Raw genomic sequence first — 27651 nt, 5'->3', positions numbered from 1 at the left:
ATATACTACACTACACAATAACATTTTAGCCTACGGTATTCCTTTAACGTTTCTTGACTCTTTAGTTTTTTTACAGTAGCAAGACAGTTAGATAACTGTCTATTTACGGTACTTCGAAGTTTAAACTGAAGTAAACGTCAAAAACAAAAAAATTCTCAATTCAATTCGTTCGCTATAATTCCGCACAGTGTTTTTACAAAAATTAAGTTTTCATTATTATATAATATCGAACATTTATGTAGTGTGGACGAATGCGTTCGCGGAATTTTTAAATAATTATTGTAAAAATAATGTAAGATATTACGCGGCCTAGATAGCAGAAATTTTTGAATCCAATTATCGAGTTTTATCACGCAATGAATAAATTAAGAAATCTAATCACCTATTTATCTTGATAAATAATTATTAGAGTGCGATCGGTGCTAGATTTACCTGTGATATTCATTTTAAAGTGTTGGAAGCAGGCTTCGGTATTTGGTAAGTAGTGATATGTTGTAATTTGTAAACAAATACATTGCTTACATAATTTATGTAACTTTCTATCAATTACCGCCGAATAACTTGTTTGTATATGAGCGAGGAATCAAGATGCAACGGTATTCACCTAAATCGTAATGGTTACACTGTGAATATAAATATTGTTAATTTTAATAGCTGTCATTTAATGTGTTAGCAACCAAATTAAATTTTATTATGATATAATTTAAATCACCACTAACTTTTTGAGTTTATTACTAGCTAAAAATAAAAACATATGCAGCCCTTACAGCAGTATTATTGGAATGTTAATTTATTCATAAGTCATAACATTTAAGTTCTTAACACTATCAAAAGCTTCATAATCTGTCATCTTCTGTCATTCGTCATTTTACAACTTTCTTAGTTGTAAAATGTTATAATATTTTTTTATTAGTTAATATATATTTTCCATTAGGCAAGGGACAACAACATTGATTATCATACATTAATTAACTTTGTTTATGAAGCACTTTGACATTTTACAGTGCACTCACTTCAAAAAATAATTATTGACCATTAAAAACAAACAATAGAATTATATTTTATTTATCAACACTTATACAAAAACACACAAATAGAATTAAGTACATATAACTTATTAATAAAATTATTTACTAATAAGTAGAATAATTGTATTTTAGATTCATCATTTATTTGGTTTTCCATAATAAGATCACCGTGAAGATATTTCTTATGCTATAATCTATGAAAACATGTCATACTAAATACACTATTCAATATGTTTTATGTTAATCTGTCTCCAATAACAATTATCTATTTGAAAACATACTAAGTGTAAAATTATTGTAAAATCTATTGATTACCTTTTGTTTATATACCTTTTGTCTGCTTGTTATGTCTTGTTGATATCTATTTAAACCTTGCTGTTATTTAAGAATTAATGATGAACATTTTTTATTAAATATCATATTGAGAGGGCACCCTCAAAGGTATTTAAATAAAAATTCTACTATTATGAAATACGAGCTGACCCAGCGAACTTCGATCCACCTAACAGTTCAGTAATATTGTGTTAACTTTAGTTGAACTTAATTGGTAATAAAATTAAAACAACTCTAGCACCATATTCCGATACTGCATGTTAAGGCACTTTCATATATATATATAGATATACAATATTGTATGATGACGTAAACCATCAAGATCAAAGCCTAGTAATATATCGTTCACCACAAGATCGTAATTTCTTGAACTACCAGAAATTCGTATGATGCGTAGTTTTGTGTACAGATGGCACCACATGCTGTTTGCATTCATAAAATTAATTTATTTATTGTTATTCATAACTTATCCGATATTTTCTTACTTATTCTGCTATATAGGAGCGGAGAAGAATCCACCAAAAAAGAAATAACTAACATCTGTCCAGTCGATCTTGATACTAGTCAAGATCTAGATACTAGACAAATTATAAATAATGAGGAATTGAATCTGGATGATACAACTGTATTTCTTGGAATCACCATGGATTCAAAACTTCAGTGGTCCCCTCAATCCCCTCAACGCATTGGCGAAGAGACTTCGTTGTGCAGCTTACGCGGTTAAAAAATTCGCTTACACACTGATGTCGATACAAACTTGTTAATTTTAGTTACTTTCACAGCTTAATGACTTATGGCTTATTATTATGGGGTCATGCTGCTTATGTCGAATCTATTTTCATCCTACAGAAGAGGTCTATTCGGGGAATCTATAATTTAAAATGTAGGGAATCTCGGAGAGATAAATTAAAGGAAATCTTTTCCTCGCAATATATTTATGAAAATATTATGTATGTTTACAATAATAGTGATAAGTTTACTGGAATATAACATACACACAATACTCGGAACAAACGCAGGCTGCAATTTCCCCGTACTAGACTATCTAAAGTTAGTAATTCTTTTTTGGGAAAAGGGATACTCTTCTTTAATAAAATCCCGGAGGCTCTTTTATCTCTGCCTTTTAATAAATTTATGAAATGTATTAAAGAAAAGGACTGTTCATAAAAGGGACTGGGACTATTGCTGGGCAGGCTACTTCCAATTAATTTGCTATATTTGTTTTAAAATAAGTATTGTTTGATGATTTGCTTTTTTAAAAGAGTACCGATAGTTTTTTATGCCGGCTTTTTCTCTCGGCCTACACCCTCTGTCTACAGGTTCAAATTTAATGACGTGGAATAAGTGATACCTGAATAAGTGATCTTATGTAAAATAACCGTATTTTATTGTATTTTTATTTGATTCAGCTTGTGTTCTATACGTTGCCCTTGCTTAGATGAATGATATGGTTATTTTTTAAATGTAACTAACAATCCTGAAATGTAATTCTCAATACATAAAATAATAAATAAAAATAAAATAAAAAAGCCTTTTAATTCTTACAGCTTATAGAACAAGAAGTTGGATTAAGTTAGTTTACTTACATACTAGTGTTAGTTTTGTTAGTAATTAAATTTGTATCCTAAATTTAGTTGTGTTTTTCCTTAGCCGTACTTTTAAACTATTATTCTGCACTCTGTAAGAATTCATCTGTAGGTGAAGGCCTCAAAACATAACTAAGCACGTTATTTGTACCGATTTTACCTTTTATTTATACTCTCAATCACCACACATGTTACAGAGAGGACAGTCAGATACTTATAAAACAGTAGAAAGGATATACAATTAAGAAACATGAGACCTTAAGAAGGCAAAGTCAGCGATGTCGCAGCACAGTTCCCAAGAGGACTCTTTGTATTGAAGCAGTCACAAGTGTCTGCCAAGCGAATATACACTGGAAATACATAATTATGAAGGATTAAAAAAACATATTAAGAAATACCTAAAGCAGTAGGGTTTCTTAAAAAGTTATTCAATGCATGTGTTTGTTAAGTGCATGAAAACACAAATGAATAGAAACGAGAACAATAATTTGCGAATTATACTAATAGACAAGTCCTTGACTATGCTATTTCTGTATCAACTAAATAGCTTGATTGACACAATAACATACACAACATCACATATATTATGAGACACACACAGAGATAAACAATATAATAAACAAAATATTTTTTTTAAGGAACTACCTAAGTTTTTAGTATAATGCATCTGTGTTGTAAATGGCCCTGGCTCAGCATTATGATGTGGAGCAGACAACGCTGGTCATTCTGATAGAGAGAGAGAGATAATAATAGTAGAAAAAATAATATAGACATTGGCAACATTACGAACAAAACATACAGAGAGAAACATACAAAATAACAATAATCAAAGGAAAAAAATAATAATAATGACAGATATTTGTTTTTTTAAAGAACTTTAACATAAAGTACCATGTGGAACCAGCTGCCCACGAAGAAAGTGCGTACCAATTCTTGAAAAGGCCGGCGACGCACTTACAGACAGACAGACATAACATTTATAACAAACAAGGCACACACACATAACCACACAAAATAAAAATAATAAAAAAATTAAAAACAGATATAAAAAAAAATTATGAGCCTTCTGTCAATGTAAGTGTCCATGGGCGGTCACTTAATACTTGAACATCGAGGTATTTGTCGACACTATTCGGTTCTCTCCTGGCAATATTGGCCAATGGGCTAAACAATTAAAAAACATTATTGAGGTCCTATCTGATACCTAACCCGGGCGTTTTTTTATATATATTTTTATTTCTTGTATTATTTATGTTTAATTGCCATATATTTTCGAAAAAATAGCTTGTATATACTATATATACTGTATACGTAGATATAGCATTATGTATGTGGTGAAGTTAAATAAAAATCTTTGCTGAATCATATGCAATAATAATTTTATTCCATTTAGATAACAGATTCATTTTATTTAGTAATTACAACTTTTTAAGTAATTTTAGTGGCAACCACAAATAAAAATGAAATAATAAAACTCCAAGGGTTATCTGTGCCGGCGGGGCTATAGACAAAAATACGCTAGGTAGTCTGGTATACCTCTCTCTATTTCTTTGATCTGATTCACCTTCTAAATGGTCTTTCCCTTTTGCTTTTATTGTATTTTGGGGAGTAGTTTAATAAATAAAAGAGTGGTGGAGATTTTTTTCCAGTTCTTCTCTTCCGTTCTACGCCCTTGATTTGAGAACTGGCAGTAAATGTAAAATTAGAAGCATTTAATATCTGTTTTTTTTACGTTCATAAGTATACATTGTGTTACCTAAATAAACGATTTTAACTAAACAAATAATATTAAATATGCTTTTGATATCCTTACTTGGTTCAAAATTTTCTTATAAATTAAATGTATCATTAATCTTTGATCATGATAATGTTATCAATTTGCAGATAACGATAACATTTTGTTAATGAATGAAGTGCGGTATTGTGTCTCTTTACAAACTTTAAATATATTTAAACTTTACGTGAACATTACCCACACATTCTATGCTTGAAAAGGAAATGCATTTCAAGGGTTCCTATAAAAAATGAATACCTTTATGTACTAGTCAGTTTTTCCTTGGCGCCAAAAACTACAAAAAACAATAAACAAAAAACTATCTAAAAACAAATGACGACGACGATTGAAATTTTAAAATTTATATTCGAATTTAGAATTGTGCGCCAATCCATAGATTAAAGTTGTAAATGCTATTTTGCAATAACATAGATAAATATTATTCTTGGAATACATTTCTATGTGAATAGCCGGTTGAATAATAAGTAAACATAAATTATGCACCATCCCGTTCTAGATAAGGAGAGACCGGATCGATTGACTCCTACACGTGACCTTTTATTTTTATATCGTTAACATTCAGTTTCAATCGTATGCGTCAATAACCCTAGGTGTTTATCAATAAAGGGTATAAAGGCACTGCATTCCTGATGGACTATATTAGAAAATTATTGAGAAAATCTGTAAGTCAGTTTCTTTTGAAATAAAGACTATAAAAAACATTATGGACTAAAATAACTTGAATAAAAAAAGACTGATCTTATTCGAGTCTTGCTTTTGCGTTTGTTACATACTACGTGAGGAGGTGTTTAAACCGCCTAAAAAACTCCCTACCATAGTCCAATTGATGGAGTTGGAGTCACTTCGAAAAAGCTAAACATATTTTTGGTGCGAAAGCGCATCCTCTTCCCGTCAAACAAGGCCACGTCCAAACGGATCCGGATGAGACAATAGACAGACACAAACAGATTAAAAGCCGTTCGGGAGGCATAGCAAAATCAGATTAGGATAAAAAGTCCACCTTCGTTCCAGTGAGCTTCCGTCCTGCCCTTCAGGCGATTGACCACCTTGTGACCGCCCAAGCGGAGTCAGGGGCTCGGATTACCCTTGCCCTAGTTGGGAATAAAGGCCAGGCTACGCTCCCTACGCCCGAGTTGAGGCCCTTAAGGCTAAGTGCTTCTAAAATACGGATCGTCTGCTCTTGGATCTTCTTAGGTTACTCATATTGCATGTACCTATGAACTTGGTATTTTGACAGTATCAAGTTTATTTATCCTTGAAGCAGTCATGACTGTAAAAAGGCATCCCAAATTGTTCAAAAGAAACATCAAACAGTAATTGAAACATGCTGATATACCGAGGGATCCAACTCGACTGTGGCTGCATGTTGCACCACGATGTATTCAAACAAACAAACAAAAATCATTTATTCATATAGGTAACATAATGTACACTTATGAACGTCAAAAAATAAGAAATATTCATTCAATGATTCTAATTTTACAATAAAAATTTACACCATGGCTATGAAACTATTAAATCATCTTCTTCTTAAACTACTAAATCATCTGCCGTGTAATGCTTACAAGGGTGTGGTGATTACATTTTTAAACTTAAAGTGCCTTTATAGCGTGGGCGTGTGTTTGGACCATCAATACACCATAGACCATTGACCAAGTTTAACAACGATTATAAATAGATTAACTTATTATTATGACATTTTGTTGATGTTCTTATTATATATGACATTTGCATGCCTATTTTGATCGATCTAAATGTACCACTTTCTTCTTTGCAAATGACTTATTTATTTATTTAAGAATTTACTACCAGTTCAGTAAATGTAAATTTACAATTATTTTAATTTTTTTGACGTTCATATTAGTGTACTTGTTTACCTATATAAATAAAGGACAGGGACAGTTAGGGACAGTTCAATTTAATTACCCGCCCTTACAATTCTTAAATTATCCATTATTTTTTAAAATTTCTACATTATTTCTGCTAATTAGGAATCATTGCGGAACGTATAAACATTTATAGCACTATAAAAGTTAAATTAACCAAGGATTTCTACGCGTATAAAGTTTATTTTGCGTTAAGCTTTGTTGAACGATATTTCTTACGATTAAATTTGAAATATCTGATCGACATCTGGGAATCACAACAAAAACTCTTTAAAAGTCTCATATTCTGAATCTGTCTTGATCATTTATTCTTTAGCAATTTGGTGATTTACATACTTAAAATTAAAGGGGTCACAGACCCCTGAATGGGGCAGGTTCTCTTCGCCTCAAACTCTGAATATCTATTAATTAGGCTTAGTAGAATAGAAATTTATTGTAGGAAAACCTGTTTCCCATTGTAACTTCTATATCAAGAATAAATAAATAAAGTGTTTATTTATTTTATGTACATTTGCATTCTTATGCAGATTTGGGAACCCTTCCAAGTAAAAAATACCTCTATCAGGGTTCTGAGAAATTCCATAACAAACGTAATTGTAAATTACTTAAAATAATTACCTCTTTTATTTTTTTTATTTTTCATCTGTTATCACCACGCCTGAGTGCATGAGTGTGTGAGTGAGTCAGTGAGTGAATGAATGAAATTAATGATGGTAATACTAAAATATCACTATAGACTCTGGGAATAAAATGCAGTCATGAAACGATCGATTGGATTTACAGCGTTGGTTACATCTGCGTTTTTCGAAGAAGAAATTATTTAGTGTTTACGAAAACATTTTTATAGCAATAAAATTATCATTTTTGACTCATAACCAATTTTGCGATGTATTCTTGATCATGCATTGTCTTCAGAAGACGAGGAAAGATAATTCCCTGAAAAAGATGAATGTTATTTCTTAATAAGCTTACTTTCATTAGTTTTGTAAACAATTTAAAAAATAAAAATAATAAATTATCGCTTAACCTACGAACATAAGTTTCACATAAGTTTTTTTTATTACCGGAAAGTTGATTTTAGAAATGCCTGCCATAGATAATAAATGTTTGTTTAGATCATAACTTTAGTAATAGCGTGTTGGTAATTAATTTTTAATTATGTAAAAATATACCCTAAGTGTGTTCATTTAATTAATATAGCCACACCCGCTTAAATTTTACCTTCAAACGTAATGAACATAGCGTTTTAATAGCATAATAGTTCATTGTCGAACTTAATAATTTCCCGTATTTATCATCGCTATGACCACCTCTAGGTTACCATAAATAATAAATGAAATTCCCGGCGCGTGACTATTTACGCGATAATCTTAAAAGAGTGAATTTTATTACGAAAAATAATGTTATACATTGGAACAGATAGAAATACTATTTAAATTGATATGGTCGTAACACAATTTTTTTTAAACAAACTTTTAAACATGTAGAACGGAATAATTATTTTCTATTTAGCCGCAACTCAAGTACTTTCAATGTAATTTGTCACAACCCCTTAATACATACTTATCATAGTAGTACAATTAGACAGATTATATATAAAAATCCGCATAAACAGCCATATATAAATAGGCATGCAAATGTCATATTATTTTTTTATAATGTCATATAATACAAACATTTACGTAATGTCATAAAAGTTATGTAGAATTGGTGTCAAACTTATGATCTAGATACTAGCTATAAAGGCCTTGCCTTTAAAAGTTTAATCACCTTCCCCTTGAAAGAATTGCACGTCAATGATACTTCTAGGAAGGTGATTAAATAGTTTAATAGTCATGGCGTAACAATGTTTTGCATCGTGATGCAGCATGCCATACAGCCGTGTTAGATCCCTCGGTATACAGGCTAGTTTCTTTGAATGATTTGAATAATTTTGGATGCTTTTTTATATATAAGTTGGTACTGTCAATATATCGGGTTAGTAAAAAGAAGTTCTTAGTAAGAAGAAGGAAGAAGGAAAAAGCTTACGAGAGGTCCAACGTCCATAATAGCCCTATTTTGCGTAATGAAAACTTTATTTACGCATTTATTAATATAATTCTTATTATATTAAAATGTATATGTATAGTCTGTGATCTGTATACTTCTAAAAGTACAGTAAACGATTATCAACACATACCTAGTCTGTGTAAAAAAAGAGCTGGCCATTTTTCGTAAAAAAAAAACACTGATAAAAACCAAGGTTAATAATTTGATCTTGGAAAACAAGGTTTTTAATCCTTCAATAAATTTTTATGATAAATACCAACAACGTCCGCTGATAAAAAGATAGCGACGGTACTTTTACTCTACTGACCCTATTTCAATTGTTTATCTATATCGTAATATTTGAATTACGAACGATTGTATAAAAACTTTTAGGTTAGTGCACAGACTATACGAATTAAGACGACATGCTCGAGATTGTAGTCTAGGCCGTGGTGTTGCCATTTTAATAAAAATAAAATGCTCCCTTAATACACCGTCTCTAAAATGGATATACTCTGGAATTAAAAAGTAATTATTATTAACACATTGAAACAAGAGTCAGAGCCTATATTTGAAGGTACCTTAAGGGGTACAATTCACTGGATTTTCTGTCATATCTTTCTTCTCTTTACTTCCAGCATTCCTGCGCATCATGAGAAACTTGAACAAAATTGAATCCTGAGATACACAATGCTATATTGAAGAAATGCCACGCCTCAAATATGGATCCATACTCCGCGTGTTTGTTATTTTGGGTCTACTCTGCATCTGGCTACAGATAATGCTGTCCGCGTCTAGTGTGTCTATGGACAAAGATGGCGGTGAGTTATATCTTTGTATTTCTATATTCTAGGATAAAAATCAATATGTATTTTATCATATCGGTAAATGGTAGGAATATCTTTGTCAGAAAAGATCTTTGGTTGTACCCAAATCAAAAGAGGAGAGAAGAACTCGTAAGAACTCCACTCCTGTTTTAAAAAAATTGTATTAGGAAATTGCAACCATACTTCGCTCGACATATTGACATGTCAGAATAATAAAGTAACAAAAGAACTTAGACTTAAATTGTGTTAGGAATCGCAAAAGTTAAAACGACGAATTGAGAACCGGTTTTTCCGGTTTTAAGACGGTAAAAAATATCGCGAGGTAGATTAAAAATAAATAACATTACGGTGACGATTAAACCTCGTATAATGGTCTTAAAAACAAGTTATTGTATATATTATATATATACATATTATTATTATTATATCTAAAAGCGATAATTAAAGTAATTATGATAATATTAACTGCTGATTATGTGGTAATTTTGGCTACGTATTGTGCTTGATCGAATTCGAAATGGAGGGAGTATATTAATTAGTATTTTCGATGAATTTGAAACTCTTGTAAATATAGGACAATATAGTTTTGATAGCTGTCAAATTGAGATAATTTGACGTTTTGTCCTTCTTGAAAAGAGCGTACAAATTCTTAAAATGCCGGCAACGCACTCGCAAGCCCTCTGGCATTGAGAGCGGTATCACTTAACATCAGATGAGCCTCCTGCCCGTTTGCCCCCTGTTCTATAAAAAAAATCCATTGTGCGTAAAGCGTAACGAAACGTTATGTAAAGATGTGCCATAGCAAAAAGCCTTATATTTATAAAGGTTGTTGTTTCCCTTACTCGTAACGACCAATTAGGAGTCTGAACTCGTGCGCAGGTACAGTCTGTCTGTGTGTCTGTACAGTCAGTGATAAATTGACAATTATTGTGGCTTTTTAAGTTTTGTTTTACTACTTTTTTTACAGATATACCATTGGACATAGCCACTAACCAAACTAACATAATTGAGTTATACACAGGTTATTTTTTAGTTCTATTTATATATGTTGCAAATGGGGCTTTATTTGTTTTGTGTTGTTCTATGTTGGCCTGGTGGCTTCACGGCTCACATCAGAGGTCGTAAGTTCGAACCCTATCTGTGCACCAATGGAATTACTGTCTATGTGCACATTAAACTTTTGTTCGTATAAAGGAAAATATCGTAAGGAAACTGGCTTGTATCAGACCCAAAAAGTGGGCGTGTGTCAAGCACAGATCACCTACTTGCTAATTAGATTGACAATGATAATGATGATGAAGCAACAGATAGAAAAATCTGAGGCCCAGGCCTAAAAAGTTTTTATGTTTCTATAAGTAATTTTATTGTATTTTTTCTGTTTGATAATAATCCTCCAATCAGCGATACATCTAATACGTTGACATGTGAGTCATACTCAGCGTTGAGTATCGTCTACGAATCTTACGATAACTCTTTAGATTTGTTTTTAAATTTGTCCGTTATTGCTTTAGGCAGGAGGGTAATATTTACGGATGAAACGTCACGAAGATGTGCAGCGTTTTTTTAAATAAAAAAAATAAAATACGTTTATTTTGGAACATAAGATCATCTAGGTATCACTTATTCCACGTCAATCAATTCGAACCTGTAAGGTCCCTAGGTCGAATTGGTTCGGAAATACTTTGGTGGGCAGGCACGGCAAAGAAGAAAACGTTCTATTTTGACGTATAATTTAAAAAAAAAATAAGTTTGATTGACTTTTAAGTGATTTTTGAGAAAGTACGAGCGCTAAGTACGACTCCCGCCAACCATTTTGACGTGATTCTTGTCTCGAAACTAACTCGTACAATGTTACTTACATCTAAATCATTCTAATAACTTAATAAATTAAATCTTAATTCCAGAAGAGCTGATGAACTACAATGACACATCAGAACAGGTCTTGGCGTTGGTACCACCAGAGCTTCACAAATATTTAACTGTGCACCATAAGAATATTAGTGGTAAGTAACAATTTCTTAGACATTATTAAAAAATTGCAGCAGATCTTTTTCCTAATCAGACAAAACAATATATTACTGCTTTCTGAACCTGTCTGTCTTCCATCTGTTTGTCTTTTCTTCAGTAAATTGTTTCCAACTTCGGTAAGTTGTTGATTTACTAAATTTATTAAAAAACGTGTTTAAATAAGTTTAATCGCGCGTAGCCTATATTAATTTTATCGTTTCAGTTAATGCCACAGACCGTACAGCACCAAAGAATACGTCAGACATACGAAGAGCCATAGAAATGATAAATGAAGCACAGACTATATACAATGAAGATATCTATGGCCCAGTGCAGAATGACACCATAATTATTGCTATACAGGTAATGAATATCTTAATAAAAATCCTTCTTTGACTCTGGATTCAAAAGTCGTCTGTACTTGGTACACAATTTAATTTTCAATTAAAAGCTATAATTACTACAGTTTCGTGCCATAGAATTTCATATCTCCATGGAACGTTCTTCTAGAATCTATAGAGTGTAATCTAGTGGATTAACAAAACTCGTTCAGAAAATAAAGTCACCATTTACGAGATAGGACACAGTTATTGCTCAGTTTTTCTTAGTTTTATAAGTAAAAATATATCGTACGTCGAAAGATTACGTCCTTAATGTAAGGCTACCTCTAGCATTTTGATAACAATAAAACACAATTCTTGTGTTATGATTGGTTTGGAGGAAAATATATTCTGTATTCACTTAAACTTCCTAACCCATAAACCTTCAGTTCATACAAAGTTGGCCCGAAATGTTTTTGTACTAAAATTATGTTTCTTCCGTGTAAAATATATAAAATACTAGCAGACTCGGCCAAGCGTTGCTGTGGTTTTTGTTATATTACATAGAAGTAAACTATTCAAGGGAAACGGTAGGAGAACTTATGTGAAAGGTAGAAGCTTATGTGAAACGTTGGTACTTTTAACACAGCGCCATCTGTTAGAACTGTATCAAATAATAAACAAATATTTGCAATAAAATAATATTGCTGGTATAAATTGAGATCTAAGCTATCCATCCTATCTTTTAAGTTAGATCAAACGCAGACGCTGTGCAAATTTGATTGATATCAGTTAAGTCGTTTAGGAGTCCATCGCGGACAAACATCGTGACAGGAGATTTATATACACATATTAAGATTAAGATAAGGTTAGTTTTTCGCACGTTTTACAACCATTAGCCGTCCGTCCAGCTAAATATTGGTTGTTTATTTATTTCACTCATTTAATAAAACAGGTATTTTATTGTGAAAACTGACAAATATGCAACATTAAACATAAATTACTTATGCTTTTTTTAATTTATCCAAAAAATTTCGGTTTTGACATTTTCCTTCTTGCCAATATCAAATCTTTTCCTTTTAAACCCGCAACATTTATCTTAGCCGGATACAGTGTTGTCTCCTTGGGTATCGTTATTTTCTTTTCTTTCTTTTTCTTCTTCTCTTTTTTCTCCTTTTTCTGTGGTAGCTCACGTCTTTCCATCCATATAAATTGCTCATTCTCTGGTATTGCTGAGTCGAATCGGAATTTTCTTGGAACCTAAAAAATACAAATTGGTATTTTTAGTTTTAGAAATTCGATATCAATAACTTTAACTTTTTTTAAATTAACGTCATAAGTTTCATCTTCAACTGTCGAATTAATAAAAAAAGGCCTAAACCTAATGTACCATATAGGAATAGTGTTATGCAAGGTACATGCCTTGGTTCAGTTTTTTTTATTATGTATATTGATGTTACCAACCACATACTCCCTGCAATATTCCACTTGAGGCTTGTATATTGGTATGTGTACTTTTGGTCGGTCCATTTTGATTCTCGCTATCAATACTTTTGGGAAGTCGGGTTTTTGATACCTAATATAAAATACAACAATTTATTACGCTCTATAAAAAGTAAGCTTTATCTACGTATATAAAGAAAATAATATCCTTGCAAACTGTGAGGGTGTCAGTTCAAAGTCTTATTCACACGCAATTTTTTTGAATTAGAAAATGACAATGCTCACGAGCGCGTTGCTGGCCTTTTAAGATTGACCATTAAATGCTTTTACACCTTGTGTTCTGATAAAATCTACTAGAGTTTTGTCAGTATTCAGAAATTCACTTCGTTAGGATTAGCTGAATTTAATGTTTTTAAACAATTAAATTTTAGAACTTCGTAATTTATATACCCTTTAAAATTGTACACGACTTACCAAACTAAATCCCAGTGATCCAAATATATGGGTTCAGGCATAATTATTTTCATCCAACGAAGTATGTCACATCTGTAAGATTAATAACATTCAATTAACATTAACATATTAATTCTTTGATATTTTATATATTATATTTTATAGTAATTTTGTAGTAGCCTTTTTGGAGTAGGCAGAGATCTCCACTTGTGCTATCCGGCATGCCCGTCGTTTATTGGTACAATTTTAGATTAGATGAAGAGAAGATGTTGTACGTCCTGGATGTGAAGGCTGTCCGAGAAGGCTGCCTCAATTTGCAATTTCATTATTCTTTCTTACCTGCCTGGATTAGCATAGGTTCGGAGTGTATTTACTAGCAGGTTGAGTGGGCTGTTGACTAAGGCGGCAAATTTTACTGAGGGTTGCAAATTTTCATACATTTTTGCTTTATAGAAATATAACTTATTTAGCATGATTTGCTTTTCTTTAAATAAATAAATATAAATCAGTGGCGCTATAACCTCTTTAGGTCTTGGCCTCAGATTTCTGAATCTGTTTCATGAGCATTTTAAAATCTAATTAGCATAGGTGATCAGCCTCCAGTGCCTGACACACGTCGACGACTTTTCGGTTCTAAGACATGTCGGTTTCCTCACGATATTTTCCTTCACCGTTCGAGCAAATGTTAAATGCGCACATAGAAAGTCCATTGGTGCAGAGCCGGTCGAACCTACGACCTCAGGTATGAGAGTCGAACGCTGAAGCCACTAGGCCAACACTTTTCTCTTTTCTTTACTCATAATTATACTATATCTATTTATAAGAAAATATCACAAAATAAACTAGATCATTCCCGTAGTTCACAATCATACGAATAAAGGAAAATTCGGGGCTGCAAAGGTGTAGGCGACACTGCATACGTTATCCAAAGAATTTATTTACCTTGACCAGTTTACCCTGATTCCCCAACTGGGTCCAGTCCTTGACTTAAACCAGGTGCAGTGTGTCAGTGGCTTTCGTATAGGAAGTCCAACACTTCTTATGAATCTTATAAAATCCGTACTAAAAAGTTTTCGTATTGCTTTTGTGATTATCTAAAATTGATGACGTAAATAAAATAGCGTCTCTCATTAAGTCACTTTTGCGCGCACCGCCTTTACCCTATTCAATTTCTAAACTGATACAACTTTAATGCCACTAGGAATAGTTTATTGAAAGTACAATTCTAATTCCTATTAACAAGAATGTCCAATACGTTTATTTCTATAATTAAAAAAGACTGTTAATATAGCAAAAGCAAGACGTATATTCTTCAAAAACAGCAAATCTACTGTGTTACAGTAAGATTAAGAATTGTGACTTGTCTGACTCCCGTATGTCAAAAATGTTTTAGATTTTGATATATGGGAGTTATAGTTCTCGCTAACTCTCGTTTCTCTTTTCTTTGCTCGTTGAATCACACCCTATTGGCCTATTTTACTTGCGTCTCGTTCTGCTACATTGTGTTAACTGTTTATGAAAATAACAGGACTCTTCTGCCAGAAGTTCCGTTATAATTAAAAATGCAATTTTTTAAAATGAAGTAAAACAATAAATTATTTAAAACCATTTAGTGTGTACAAAGTAAATTTCAGTTCACTCAAAAACAATTGTTAAAATAAAATTTCAAAATTTTACCAATTTTTAAAAAGCCATGGGCGGCGGAGACTTATGCATCAGGTTAAAAAAAGGGTAATGGTGGAGAAAAACCATCGTGCGAAGGAAAGCCTTCGACTATAGGTAGCGGTTTAACATCTGATGTGAATCAATCAGACAAATCTATAAAAACCTTTTTTAATCAAAATCTTGACTTATACCTGTATGTGATCAAATCTTCTGACATTAATCTCTGGCAATCGAGAGGGGTCTTCAAACATTAATAAACGCATGCCATCAATTCGATTCTTCACAAAACATTCCTGCAAGAGAACTGTATTTTAAATGCCGCGTTGGCCCCTAAGACCTCCCATTCTCAGCCCAAAGAAGAAGTTAGGAATCTTAGACCCAAATGTGCAGACTCAGTTTCTGCACTTGCATGCCCATTTGGTCCATCTTTCGTAAACTCCTGGCTAATTAAGCCAGCAGGTCCACCACACTGCTACTTAGACCCAAACAACCACATTTGTTTGGTATAGAAAGTTTCTTACCTATTTGTCAAAGAAAAGCAAATTTGTTTTTGCATCACCTGAATACCTTATACTCTGGGTACCCCATAAACTCGATCCATTCTCCCACCACATCCACCGACCACCCAAAAGGTGATGGTAGTGGTATTTTATCCAACACAGCTGCAGTTAGTTCGTACAAGCTTGGTGGGGATTTTAAACATGGCAGGATTCTCCTAAAATTGAAATCATGCAACAGATGACTAGACAATGTAATTAATTAATTAATAATGTTATCTCTCCAGATCTGCATCTCTCTCTTCTTTCCACCGCCCTACTACTATGAATAAAATTACCTTTTCTTAGCATAAGGTTCTTGTTTAGGAAAACACCCACATTCGGTGCATGTTGTTTTATCGGGCGTGACATAAATCGGTACCCGTGGGGGGATCACCACTGACGGTACCCGTCTGGGGATTTTATTCTTTTTCGGCTTTTTATGGTGTGTCTGGAATAACAATGATTTAATAATTGATAGCATTTAATATTTATAAACTGAATTCTAAAATTCGCAAACGAGGCCAATGAGAAAATAAATTTAATTATTCTTATTTATATTGGTTTTGATACTTATCTCATTTTTTTTCTTTGATTATTGTTATTTTTTGTGGTTAGGTGTGTGTGTTTTGTGTGTATATCTGTCTGTCTGTAAAATTATCAGCAAGGATATATTATTATCAACCTACATATTGGTAATAATACATAAATAGAAATGGATAAATAGACAATTAAAAAAATTGCTTTTACACATTTAAAGAAAACACTTTTTAACGGATTCAGGTTAAACTTTCCAATATGACCCGTCGATTTTTGAGGTTTTTTTGATGGGAGATGGAAGAGGGGATGGAGAAATACCCCCTGTGTCATTCCCAACCTGCGGAAACCCATAGTTACGGAGATATTCATGTTTAAAATTTTAAGGCTAGAATGGTAACAATTTAGAAATGTGTCCCTGAATTTGATAATACTGATTATGTAAGTGTCTCTTTACCTTTAATGGAACACCTCCAAGTTATTTTTTCTGCCGGAGTTCCGTCTAAATATTAATAAAGATTATTTAAACCTGTATAATGTATAGAAATTTGTAAATAAATCGTACATTTTCCATTGCTTATTTTTTTTATTTTCAATTTATCCCTAATGGGAAAGGCAAAGGACTTTAGCCATACAGATTCCATTAGTTATTAGAGACGTGACATTTTGCATCAAAATCGTTTTTTTAATTTGTCGATAGTTTTTTTAGAATAAAAACTTGAATTTTATTCAAATATAATATAATAATATGATATAAATATTAGTTTTTTATATGTTTATTGATGATTTCAGAAACAGTTCTTAGAAAAAAGAAATTCATATACTAACCTAACCTAACCGAACTAGATAATAATTCGGTTTTTGAACGGCTCCGGCGCTACGGAAAACGCAGCCCCTCCACCCTTGCGTACCAAAGCACAGGCATTTCATGCCTGTGCTTTGGTACGGCGGGTGGGGGCTGCTCTTCCTCCGCGCCTCCGATTATTTATATACACTGTAGGGGTAGGGCAGACAAGACCACGTGGATAGTGGGGTGCTTTGATTCGGTGTTGGGTACTTTTAGGTTATTAAATAAAATGTTATTAAAAAAAATATTCATGTACTAACCTAACCTAACCGAACTAGATAATAATTCGGTTTTTGAACGGCTCCTATTATTTATATACACTCTAGGGGTAGGACAGACAAGACCACTAATAGTGGGGTGCTTTGATTCGGTGTTGGGTACTTTTAGGTTATTAAATAAAATGTTATTACAAAAAATATTCATGTACTAACCTAACCTAACCGAACTAGATAATAATTAAGTTTTTTGATTACAAATAATTAATTTGATCATAAGTTACAAATAATCTATGATCCATATTGGAAAGTTTAGTAGTATCGATACGTCAAATTTTTCGAACCCTTCACTAATCGATACGTGAAATGGTTGATGTTTGACATCAGTTATTTGTCAAATTCATTGTGTTATGGCGTGTTATGGAATGATATTGGTCCATTTGTATGGAAAGTATAAATAAATATATCTCATGAACCGTAAGTTTCCGCAACTTAATACTTTACAAAACGCTTTCTTATGGTGAATACTATCTACAAAAAAAATTTGAGCATTCAAATCGACGGGTCATATTGGAAAGTTTAGCCCGGATTCAAGCTGTGCAATATTGTAAACTTATAATTATTTAACATAATTTTAAACCGTCTACTTGACCACGCACGCTGTAACGCACGCGAAACGTCGGATAAATTGTAAAAAAATTTATAAACTTTAGGCAGTGTACCGATAGTGCTAGCATTTTCTCGCTGTATTGCGATACTTATTTGTTGAGCGTGGAAATCATCAGCTATGGTATCACCTGTACCACCACTCCACTTTCAATCTTTACTTAGCGCCTACACTTGAGCCCCACGACTCAAGAGTCTCTACTCCAAAGGGAATAAAATAAAATATGAAAATTAAATTACTTACTGCCTCCTCAACCATTTCTCAAAATTAAAATTATCTAATCTAGCTAAAAAATAATAAATTGTCCAAATGTGACATTTACTAGACGTCAATTGCTGTATTTATAAAAAAGAAAAAGGTTTTAATGACAATTTTAGTTGATACATAGATGGCGCTTTATCGGATAGAATATATGAAAACAGAATAAACACTACTTATATAGAGCTTGATATATATATATATATATATATATATATATATATATATATATACAAGTTACAAGCTACCATTTCTAATATACATGACAATTATGGTAAGCACAAATATTACAAAGAATTAAATAAGAATAAAAATACTTCCAATATTAGATATAACTTATCAGATACCGAATATATCCCTTCCTCGATATATTTAAGTAGTATTTATTCTGCTATATTCGAGAAGCATGCTTTTTGAAGACGGAATTTTGAACCTTGTGGTTCGAAGGACCAAAACGTACGGTTCCTGTGTCATGGGGGTGATTTAAATAACTCTATCTTACAACAACAGAATATAATGTTAATTGCTATGTTACGAATTAATGTAACAGTTGAAGAGAGCGACTGCATCAGGATGTACTCTTGGGGCGTAGTTCCGACGATTTAGGAAATCGCGACGCTTATAAAACTAAGAAAGAGATTGAGCAAAATGTTCAGCCTTGGTACAGGAATGAATAAGATCCAGTCTTAACATTCTCTGAGAGGTTTCTGTTCTTTGACAAATCAAATCAAAATTGATTTATTCAATTTAGATGCGTCTTAGGGCATGCTTATGAATGTCAAAAACACGCAAAACTACCAGGAGGCCTTGTTCCGAGAAGAACGGACAAGAAACTCAGCAAGTTTTACCCTCCCTCTACATAACAATAATTCAAAGGAAAATGTCATAAACTACAACGTCATTAATGTTACATAAGTAAAAAATAAAATAAAAACCTGTTCTGTGCTTTACCACATTCACCATTACATACATATTCACAACACTTCAAAGATAACAAAACAAATTATAACAATATAAATAGAACTATTGCTAAGCGTCTTTATCTTCTAGGTAATCATTAACCTTTACACATTAAGGTTTTTTAACAACAACATTTGACAGTATACAATACAGTGACACTTTTGAAGAAATCGCGCCGAATTCGGGGATGTTAATAAAATCAATATTTTTCAGGTACACACTCGTCTGACTTATCTACGGCATTTGATAGTGTCGCTTGCGCAGGCGAAAGACATAGATAGAACGCTACTGGTGTTTTCACATGACTATTATGATGAAGAGATTAATAGTTTAGTTAGGAGCATAGATTTTACCAAGGTTAGTGCACTTAATTATAATATAAAATAACAACCACATTCACGAGTAGCAAATAAGAATTTAATTTTTCTCCTTCCGCTTGGAATCTACTTATAATTAATTAAGTTTAAAAAAAAAGAAGTAATAGTCCGGCCATTTAACACAATTAACGTATGGAAACTATTAATTTCAGGTAATGCAAATATTTTACCCGTATTCAATACAGACGCATCCAAATGAGTTTCCCGGGATGGACCCAAACGATTGTCCTAGGGACGCCAAATTAGAAGAGTGAGTATAATTAACGCTCCCGAACAAGAAGTAAAAAAGGGGTGTGACTAGACAGGGCTGGGTGGTGTACGCGTATACGTTTATGTAACGTACACGTTACAAGGACCATTAAATACTTATGAAAATATATTATAGAAAGGATATATTTATATTCCAATGACAGAGAACTTAAGAAGACGCCAGACCATACAACTTTCTCTTTGAGTTCCCCGCAAAATCCATGTTTATATACATGTATAGATAATTATGTAGCAATAAAGATTAGCAATTAATACAGCAAGGTTTGTTAAATGATACATAGTCAAAATGGTAGTTATTGCAAATCTCGATACGCAACGAAACAACTTCAAAATGGCGGCTTTCTCGTCCGTGAAACGTCCGACCTTGTTCCCCGGGGCAAGTGATAGTCTTCATTTACTCAAAAGTTAGGTCTCGTAATCTAGTCTGTTGTAACATGTTTTCAGAGCTTTAAAACTAAAATGCAATAATGCGTTGCACCCCGATCTGCATGGTCACTATCGTGAGGCGAAGTACACGCAAACAAAACATCACTGGTGGTGGAAATCCAACAGGATATTCAACCAGCTGCAGTCCACTGCTGGTCATACTGGTAAGCCAATATCTTTCATCGGGCCATCCTTGTTCTTTTAAATGACACTTTTTTTGCTTTGGTCACGTGACACGATACATTGTTTAGTTTAAGTTAGTGCTCGACACACGCCGTCGACTTTTGTACACTGTAACTATGTCTCTCCTATGTCAAAGGTCCATTTTACTTTATATTTACTATATACGATTTCTTTTTTTTAATCTTACTCCTTGCACAAGTTTCTTTTAGTGCCTTAAAATAAACTCAGACTAAAAACAAACTGAAACATATAAATATAAAATATTTCTTATAAGGCTCCAGGCAGGCTCCAACTTAAATCATTTTGCCTCTTCACTTGAACCTCAGAGTGCAAGTCTCTACTCCAAAAGAAGGAAGACTATATATTATCATATTTAAAAAAAAGTATTTTTCCAGGCATGGTAGTCTTTCTAGAAGAAGACCATTATGTAGCCGAAGATTTTATCCATATGCTCCATTTACTGCGTGCAACAGCTGATAAAACTTGCCCACAGTGTGAAATACTCTGCCTCGGCACGTATTTGAAGACATACCAGTATCATAGTAACACAGATAAGGTAGGTTTTTGACAATTGACGTTTGACAGTTGACAGTTTGTTACACATTTTTGACACTACACAACGCCTGTATGTTTTATGTTTGTTAATGACTATTTCGAAAGTTATTAAAATATATGTTCTGGATTTCTTTTTCACGCCTTTATGTTCGCTTTTGTAGTTGTTTTGTGATATACACCGCGTCACACAAACGACGACGTTTTAATTTATTTGCAACTCTACAATATATAAATACACAGCATTAATTTCATTTGCATAATTATTATAGTTTTCAATTGTATTAATTGGATTTAAGTATTTTTATTGTATCCAAATTTACAAATATTGTGCCTGAAGATGGGAACATATTAATCTTGCCACAGAGAAAGAAGAATTTTAACCTAAATTACATTCAACAAGTGCGGGCTATTAACGAAGAGAGAAGAAAGAGACTTCAGGAGACACAATGGAACTACCAAGTTTATCCAAATCTGTATTCTACTTCGCAAAAGGTAGCTGGGTCGACAAACTAACACGAAGGCCGTTTTGACATTTCGTTGATAAAAGTCAATTTTTTTTAATATGCTTCAAAAGTCGCAAAAGGGCCTTCAGATATCGCTAATAATTTCAAAAGCTTGGCAAATTATTAAACTGTTTAGTTATGGTTTGAATGTAACGGTTTTCATCGTAGTTAAGTTTTTGAAATTACCACAGCTGTAAGCATGCTTACGAATACGTTTTGCATTGAAATAGATAATCTGTAGAATAATGGGATTGGTGGCAATTTGAAAATATAATTAAGAATGTTTTGATGTGACAGCTTCTTACTAAAACGGCTTTTATTGAACGAGAATAAATTTAATTTGTTTTGACAGGAAATAGTTTGTACGGTAACAGAGCCGAGGATTAGGGTTGCAAATTACCTCTTTTGTTGTTGGCAATACTGTAATAATAATTTGACAGTGATTTGATAATAGAAATTTATGTGAATGGTTCTCTTTCCGTCCATACACTTCCCACAAAAATGTAGATTAACACCTTCCCTTATAACCAACCATAAGTGACTATAGCCAGTAAATGAGGGTAGAACGGATGTAAATTGATCTACCCACACAGCATATAACATAAAACAGTAACATATTATCGAAAATAACCTAACGTAATGACACTAGTTAAAGTACTGTTATTAATTGTTGTACCCTTACGAGGGGGTGTTTTGTCCCAATGGTGCCTGCCCTCTTGTGTCGGGGGAAGTTTCGGCGCTCTGCTAATATCGGGCTGTATGGGCAATTAACTAAATTTATAGCAAGAAATTGAGGGTAGGCCTTAAGACAGTGTTGCCAGATGGTCTTGGCGACATACCCCTAGACTAATTTGATTTCGCATCTGAAATCCCCTAGGATGCCCGCACCAGTTAAGAAACCCCTAAATCTAGGGGAAATCCCCTGATCTGGCAACACTGCCGTAGGATATAAATTGAAATACCCACACAGTTTAACAATTACAGATGAACAAATATAACGTAGCGTACTAATCAAATATATTTTTAACTTTGGTTAAAAATATATTTGGAGAGGTAAACAATGAACAATACTGATTCTCAACACTATACATTTCTATGGCGTCGTTTTGCTTCGCGTATTGCACACGCACAGCGCCATCTGTTGATTAGTAAATAGAAACTGTGAATAGACAACAGATATTATAAGTGTCAATTCCAGAATTGTTCAATTGATGACACTAAATTAATTGTGTTTAGCCGTATATGAAAGATATTTTGATTTTAAAATTAGCTTCAGTTGAAATTCTGTATGTGGTAGGGAAAGAGTTGTCATATTGCCACGATTTACGTATTAATATTTTGTTTAGAATTGATCTTTAAATGACACTTAGCAAGATTGTTTCAATATTACTTTGAAATTTGTATTTTTAATGATAAGTTAATGTAAAGTTATAAATTAGCATGCAAGCATCCGTTTGATTATTTTACAAATTACACTAAGTATCATTATATTTATTAGTATGCTATGTATATATATACTGAAACATATGTATAAAAATCACTGCGATGACGTCTAACCTTAAAATGTATTTTGCGTTACCGATATAATTATACAATTTCTGCCTTCGCCACTTTGATCCCGCCCGCCCGAAAAAAAAAACATCAGGGCTAAAAATACTGTCACCGGGGTTCCTTCGAATTTCGCTCTGTCAAGGAGTTTCCGTCCTGCCCTTCAGGCGATTCACCACTCACGAAAGCCCAAACTTAGGGCCGAGTTTCTGTAGTCAGGCTACTGGTTTAGACTCTTCAAGTATCCACTATCCTTAGGTCGGAGGAAGAACAGCCTACCTCCACAGAGTTATATGGTCAGACTCAAAACTTCTTGTAAGCTCTTTGATATAATGGTACTTAGTCTAACTATGAAGCTATTAGCACGTTTGCTTGTTACGCTTAGTTTTAATACTGTTTTAAGCTGTATTGAGCTGTATAATGCTTTAGCTTGATTTTTGCACCAATTTGTATGAACTGTAAATAAAATATTTTTGTATAGTATTAGAGTTAAATAGCTATATCGTTTTTTTTAATTTATTTAATAAAGAAAAACGTAGAGAAAATATTAGATCATAAACTAGTCTTCACGCTTAGTATAATTAGCTTATGTCAAAGGTATTTTGACATGGATACTTATTCTTACTACCAACTCTAAATAGCACTAGTTTAAGCGATATACTTGAAAATAATGTTGAATTTATTTTTCATTATATATATATAATACCTAACCAGTTATTGACATAACGATTTGGGTTCCGACTTACGACGTATCCATGGTCGTTCAGTTAAAAAAAAATTATGACAAATATTTAACGCTAGTCACATCGTAAAATAGTCGTACGAAAAATTTAATATTCTCAGTGTCACCGTCAGGGACGCTGTTACATTTATCATACAATTGTTTAACGTAGACCTATGTTACACTTTATATAAAAAAATGCATGGTAGTACTGATTTGTCAACACAATTTAACATCGTTTTCAAGTTCATCTACTAGTTATTCCTAGACCGCCATTTAAAGTTTGACGTATTTCCCGCCATTTTGCGTTCGACGTTTATCCCGCCATTTCGCTCTTTTGACGTTTCATTGTTTTACAGGTCGAAATAACTCCCTGGCACTCAAGTATGCATAATATGGGAATGGTTTTCAACAAAACAGTGTGGAATAATATAATGGAGTTAGAACAACAGTTCTGTGCGTATGACGATTACAATTGGGATTATTCTCTGCTTCATTTATCACAAAACCGGCCTGGCCGGGAGAAATTCAAGGTTATTTTATGTAAGGGACCGAGAGTGTTTCATATTGGGGAATGGTGAGTGAACGTATTATCTATGAATAATTAATTAATTTATAAATTAATTATTAGCCTAAAATGGTTAACCATTTTAGACTAAATATATGTCAGTCAAGTTAATTATGGATTAAGTTTATGTAGCATTGTATTCAAAAATAGACCCAGTTTTTATAAGCAACTTTAAATATACCTAGTATCTGGTCTGTATCCCTTTACACTAGATACTAGGTATACTAGGTGCGTAATTGTGTTGGCGTCATGGAATTGAGATTTAACTCGGTTCATATTTAATTGTTTGCGTTTTTAAATACACCCATTATATTTTTATCTCATTATTTTAGGTACCTGTCCTTTTTTGGTAAATCCTGAACCCGCCATTCCTGCCCTGCACTGATGTTTCTTTAATATTATTTTTTTATTTATTTTCTTTTATATAAATAAACATGTGTCATGGTCATGTCAAACGTTATTTTCCAGTGGGATACACCATAAGAAATCGAACTGCAACGCTTCCACAGTTATAAGCAAAGTACAGAAATTGTTACAAAACGCAAAGAAATATATGTTCCCGTCGAGAATTATCGCTACAATTACGGCAGGGGGCGCCAAACATAACAAAAAACTCACCAAGGGGAATGGTGGGTGGGGGGATATACGGTAAGTCAAATTTCAGCCAAAATTTGATAAATTGCTGTCTGTTAAAAATATAAAAAAATCTGCGAAGACTTATTAGTATTTTTATAAATAAAAGAATAATTGGTCCCTCAAGAAAAGAGCGTACTAAATCTTTAAAGGCCGGCAGCGCACCCGCGAGCCCTCTGGCATTGAGAGTGTCCATGGGCGGCGGTATATCTTAACATCAGGTGAGCCTCCTGCCCGTTTGCCCCCTGTTCTATAAATAAATATTCGTTCAGGAAAGCACCAACTCATCAGTTGAAAAACATCTTTTTCCTTTTGTATTTATTTATCTAATGTTATTTCTAAATTTCAGTGACCAAGAACTTTGCACAAATATGACAAAAATTGGGCGACAATTCAGAAAATACATCTACTACGCATAATTCGGCTATTACTGAAAAACACATATTTATAATTGGTACAGGTATTTCATATGTAATTTTTATATAATTTGAATGATTTATAAATAGTATTTTAACTGTTTAAATAATTTTGCCTTAATTTTTCTAAGGTTTTTAGCTATAAATTTTAATTAACAGCGAGAATCAAAATCTGTTATAACATAGGCAAAAGAAACTTCTTCGTCCGTTTAAAATTACGTCAATGTATTTAATATGATTACTGTCAGTTTCCATCTACAATAGTATATTTCATGACAAGCGCGGAAAGCCTGTCATTGCAAAGAATTCTGACAAATGACAGTTGACAGTCGGAACAAGTTGCTATATATTGAATAACTATTTTTAATACAGTTGCGAAATAATAAGGCAATTTAATAAAATAATAAAAACACAATAAACACAACGCAACTAATAATTTATTTCTTATAAAATTTATAATTCACATATAGATTGAAATTGGTACAGTTTTTGATACTAACTGGAGAAGTTTTAGGTTGCATATATGTATAGGTAGTTTTCCAATTAAAGCACTAGAGCGCATTATGCGGCACAATGCTCGACAGAAAATTGACTAGTGTTTTTTCAAAATTATCGTTAGTAATATTATTTATTGGTGAAAAATTTATATGGCTTCGTTACGTTTCGTCGTAGATTTTGGAAATAATCAAAGTTATTTCAAACTGCTAAAAATATAAATATAATGGCTCAAATGCTCGGAACATTCGATAAATCATCGTCATCACTATCATTTGGATAAGATGATTCAATTAAATAATTTATTTAGAAATCATTTTAAAAAAATCCAACACTGTACTTAGCGCACTACATGAAAACTAATTCACGTTCCAATTAAGCTTCAACATAATTCGGCATTGTGCGCCACTGAGTCGCATTATGCTCTGTAATTGGAAAACTACCACTCTGTTTGAGACAAACTATTATTCATTTCGTGTATTGTGTGTAATATATAATATAACAAAGCAAATAACATTTTTGGAAAATGGCGCTAACTGTAAAAGAATATAAGCAAAGTTTTTTTGTTTTCTTCACCCTTTCTGGGTAAGCAAACAGAACTATACATATATATAACTATATAACTAAGTCTTTTTATCGATTTAAAATTTAATGAGATGAAACCTAACCTAACTCATTGAATTAAATCTTATATTGAAACAAATTAGTAGTTTCTTTTTAGAAATACATAGTTCCATGAATCATAAAAACTTCTATGAATATATTTAATAATAACTTCGTGGTTGGTTTTACTTTTTAATAGACTTTATTTTGAAAGTTGGAAAAGAAAACGCACGAGTGTGAAATAGCATTCATTTCAAACGCTATACGTCTCTGCAATACGCCATTTTTTGAGTAACTGTATTAAAAATATCTTTATTCTAACATCCCCAAAACGTCATATTTTTGCACAGACCTCTAAACTTGTTAAAAACCAAGAGTGCACTAACTTTCGCACCCTATTTTGAAAAAGCTCTGAATATTTTTGTATGAACTCAGGAATTGCAGTATGTATTCGTCCTAATAGTTATTCGTAAAAATAATAGAAATTATATTATTATATAATTTCTGAAAGCTTTTCTATTCTAAATCTTCCACTTGCCGCCATTTTTGCAATCCTTCCCCGCTGTATCCATGTAATCCCTCCCCCCATGTAACGCGCCGTAACCTTTTTCTGTACCTAATACTAAAACGTTCCGATACCATACAACGTTGTGAAGTATCGGGAAGTCGAAAATAAATAATAACAATAACGCATAATTCAATTCCCGCCCCGCATCGTAACGCATTTCCCCAAACCCCAACATTAGTCACATAGAACTTTTTAACATTGGTACTGTTAGATGAATTCTTCGACTGAATTTTTAATTTTATTTAAATTTTTTTGAAATGAATATTTTGAAAAGCTGACAGAAATCGGTGAATCTAGAAACAAATATGTATTAAGCATTATGTTTGATGTTGATTTTATGCATTGTAAATACCACTAAGACATAGACAATTCAGAGATGCAGCTGTCAATGGTA

At 32.7% G+C, this 27651-nt stretch overlaps 1 protein-coding gene and 1 long non-coding RNA gene across 6 annotated transcripts; one reads left to right on the top strand and one right to left on the bottom strand.

Annotated features, from left to right (window-relative positions):
- Positions 1-64: 64 nt before the first annotated feature.
- On the top strand, positions 65-26734 carry LOC111002058 (alpha-1,6-mannosyl-glycoprotein 2-beta-N-acetylglucosaminyltransferase). Of its 5 annotated transcripts, none has more exons than XM_022272152.2 (13): positions 65-477; positions 9295-9477; positions 10451-10504; positions 11388-11486; positions 11714-11853; positions 19605-19748; positions 19921-20018; positions 20483-20628; positions 21043-21203; positions 21566-21694; positions 24334-24551; positions 25011-25190; positions 25525-26734. In XM_022272152.2, the coding sequence occupies exons 2-13, from the start codon at positions 9363-9365 to the stop codon at positions 25592-25594; spliced, it is 1554 nt and encodes a 517-aa protein (XP_022127844.1). In that variant the 5' UTR covers positions 65-477; positions 9295-9362; the 3' UTR covers positions 25595-26734. The 5 variants fall into 5 exon arrangements, with proteins under 5 accessions (XP_022127844.1, XP_022127847.1, XP_022127848.1 ...); XM_022272153.2 differs by lacking the exon at positions 65-477 and adding an exon at positions 9071-9184; XM_022272155.2 differs by lacking the exon at positions 10451-10504.
- LOC111000821 lies at positions 16690-16993 on the bottom strand. The gene is made up of 2 exons (XR_002600449.2): positions 16902-16993; positions 16690-16784 (listed from the first exon to the last, which is right to left on the bottom strand). It is a non-coding gene; the product is annotated as an uncharacterized LOC111000821 (long non-coding RNA).
- Positions 26735-27651: the final 917 nt, after the last annotated feature.

This window comes from Pieris rapae, chromosome 22 (genome assembly GCF_905147795.1).
Source record: "Pieris rapae chromosome 22, ilPieRapa1.1, whole genome shotgun sequence".
Classification (NCBI taxonomy): Eukaryota; Metazoa; Arthropoda; class Insecta; order Lepidoptera; family Pieridae; genus Pieris; species Pieris rapae.
Note: the sequence above shows the minus strand (reverse complement) of the source record. Positions and strands in the feature narration are given on the sequence as shown.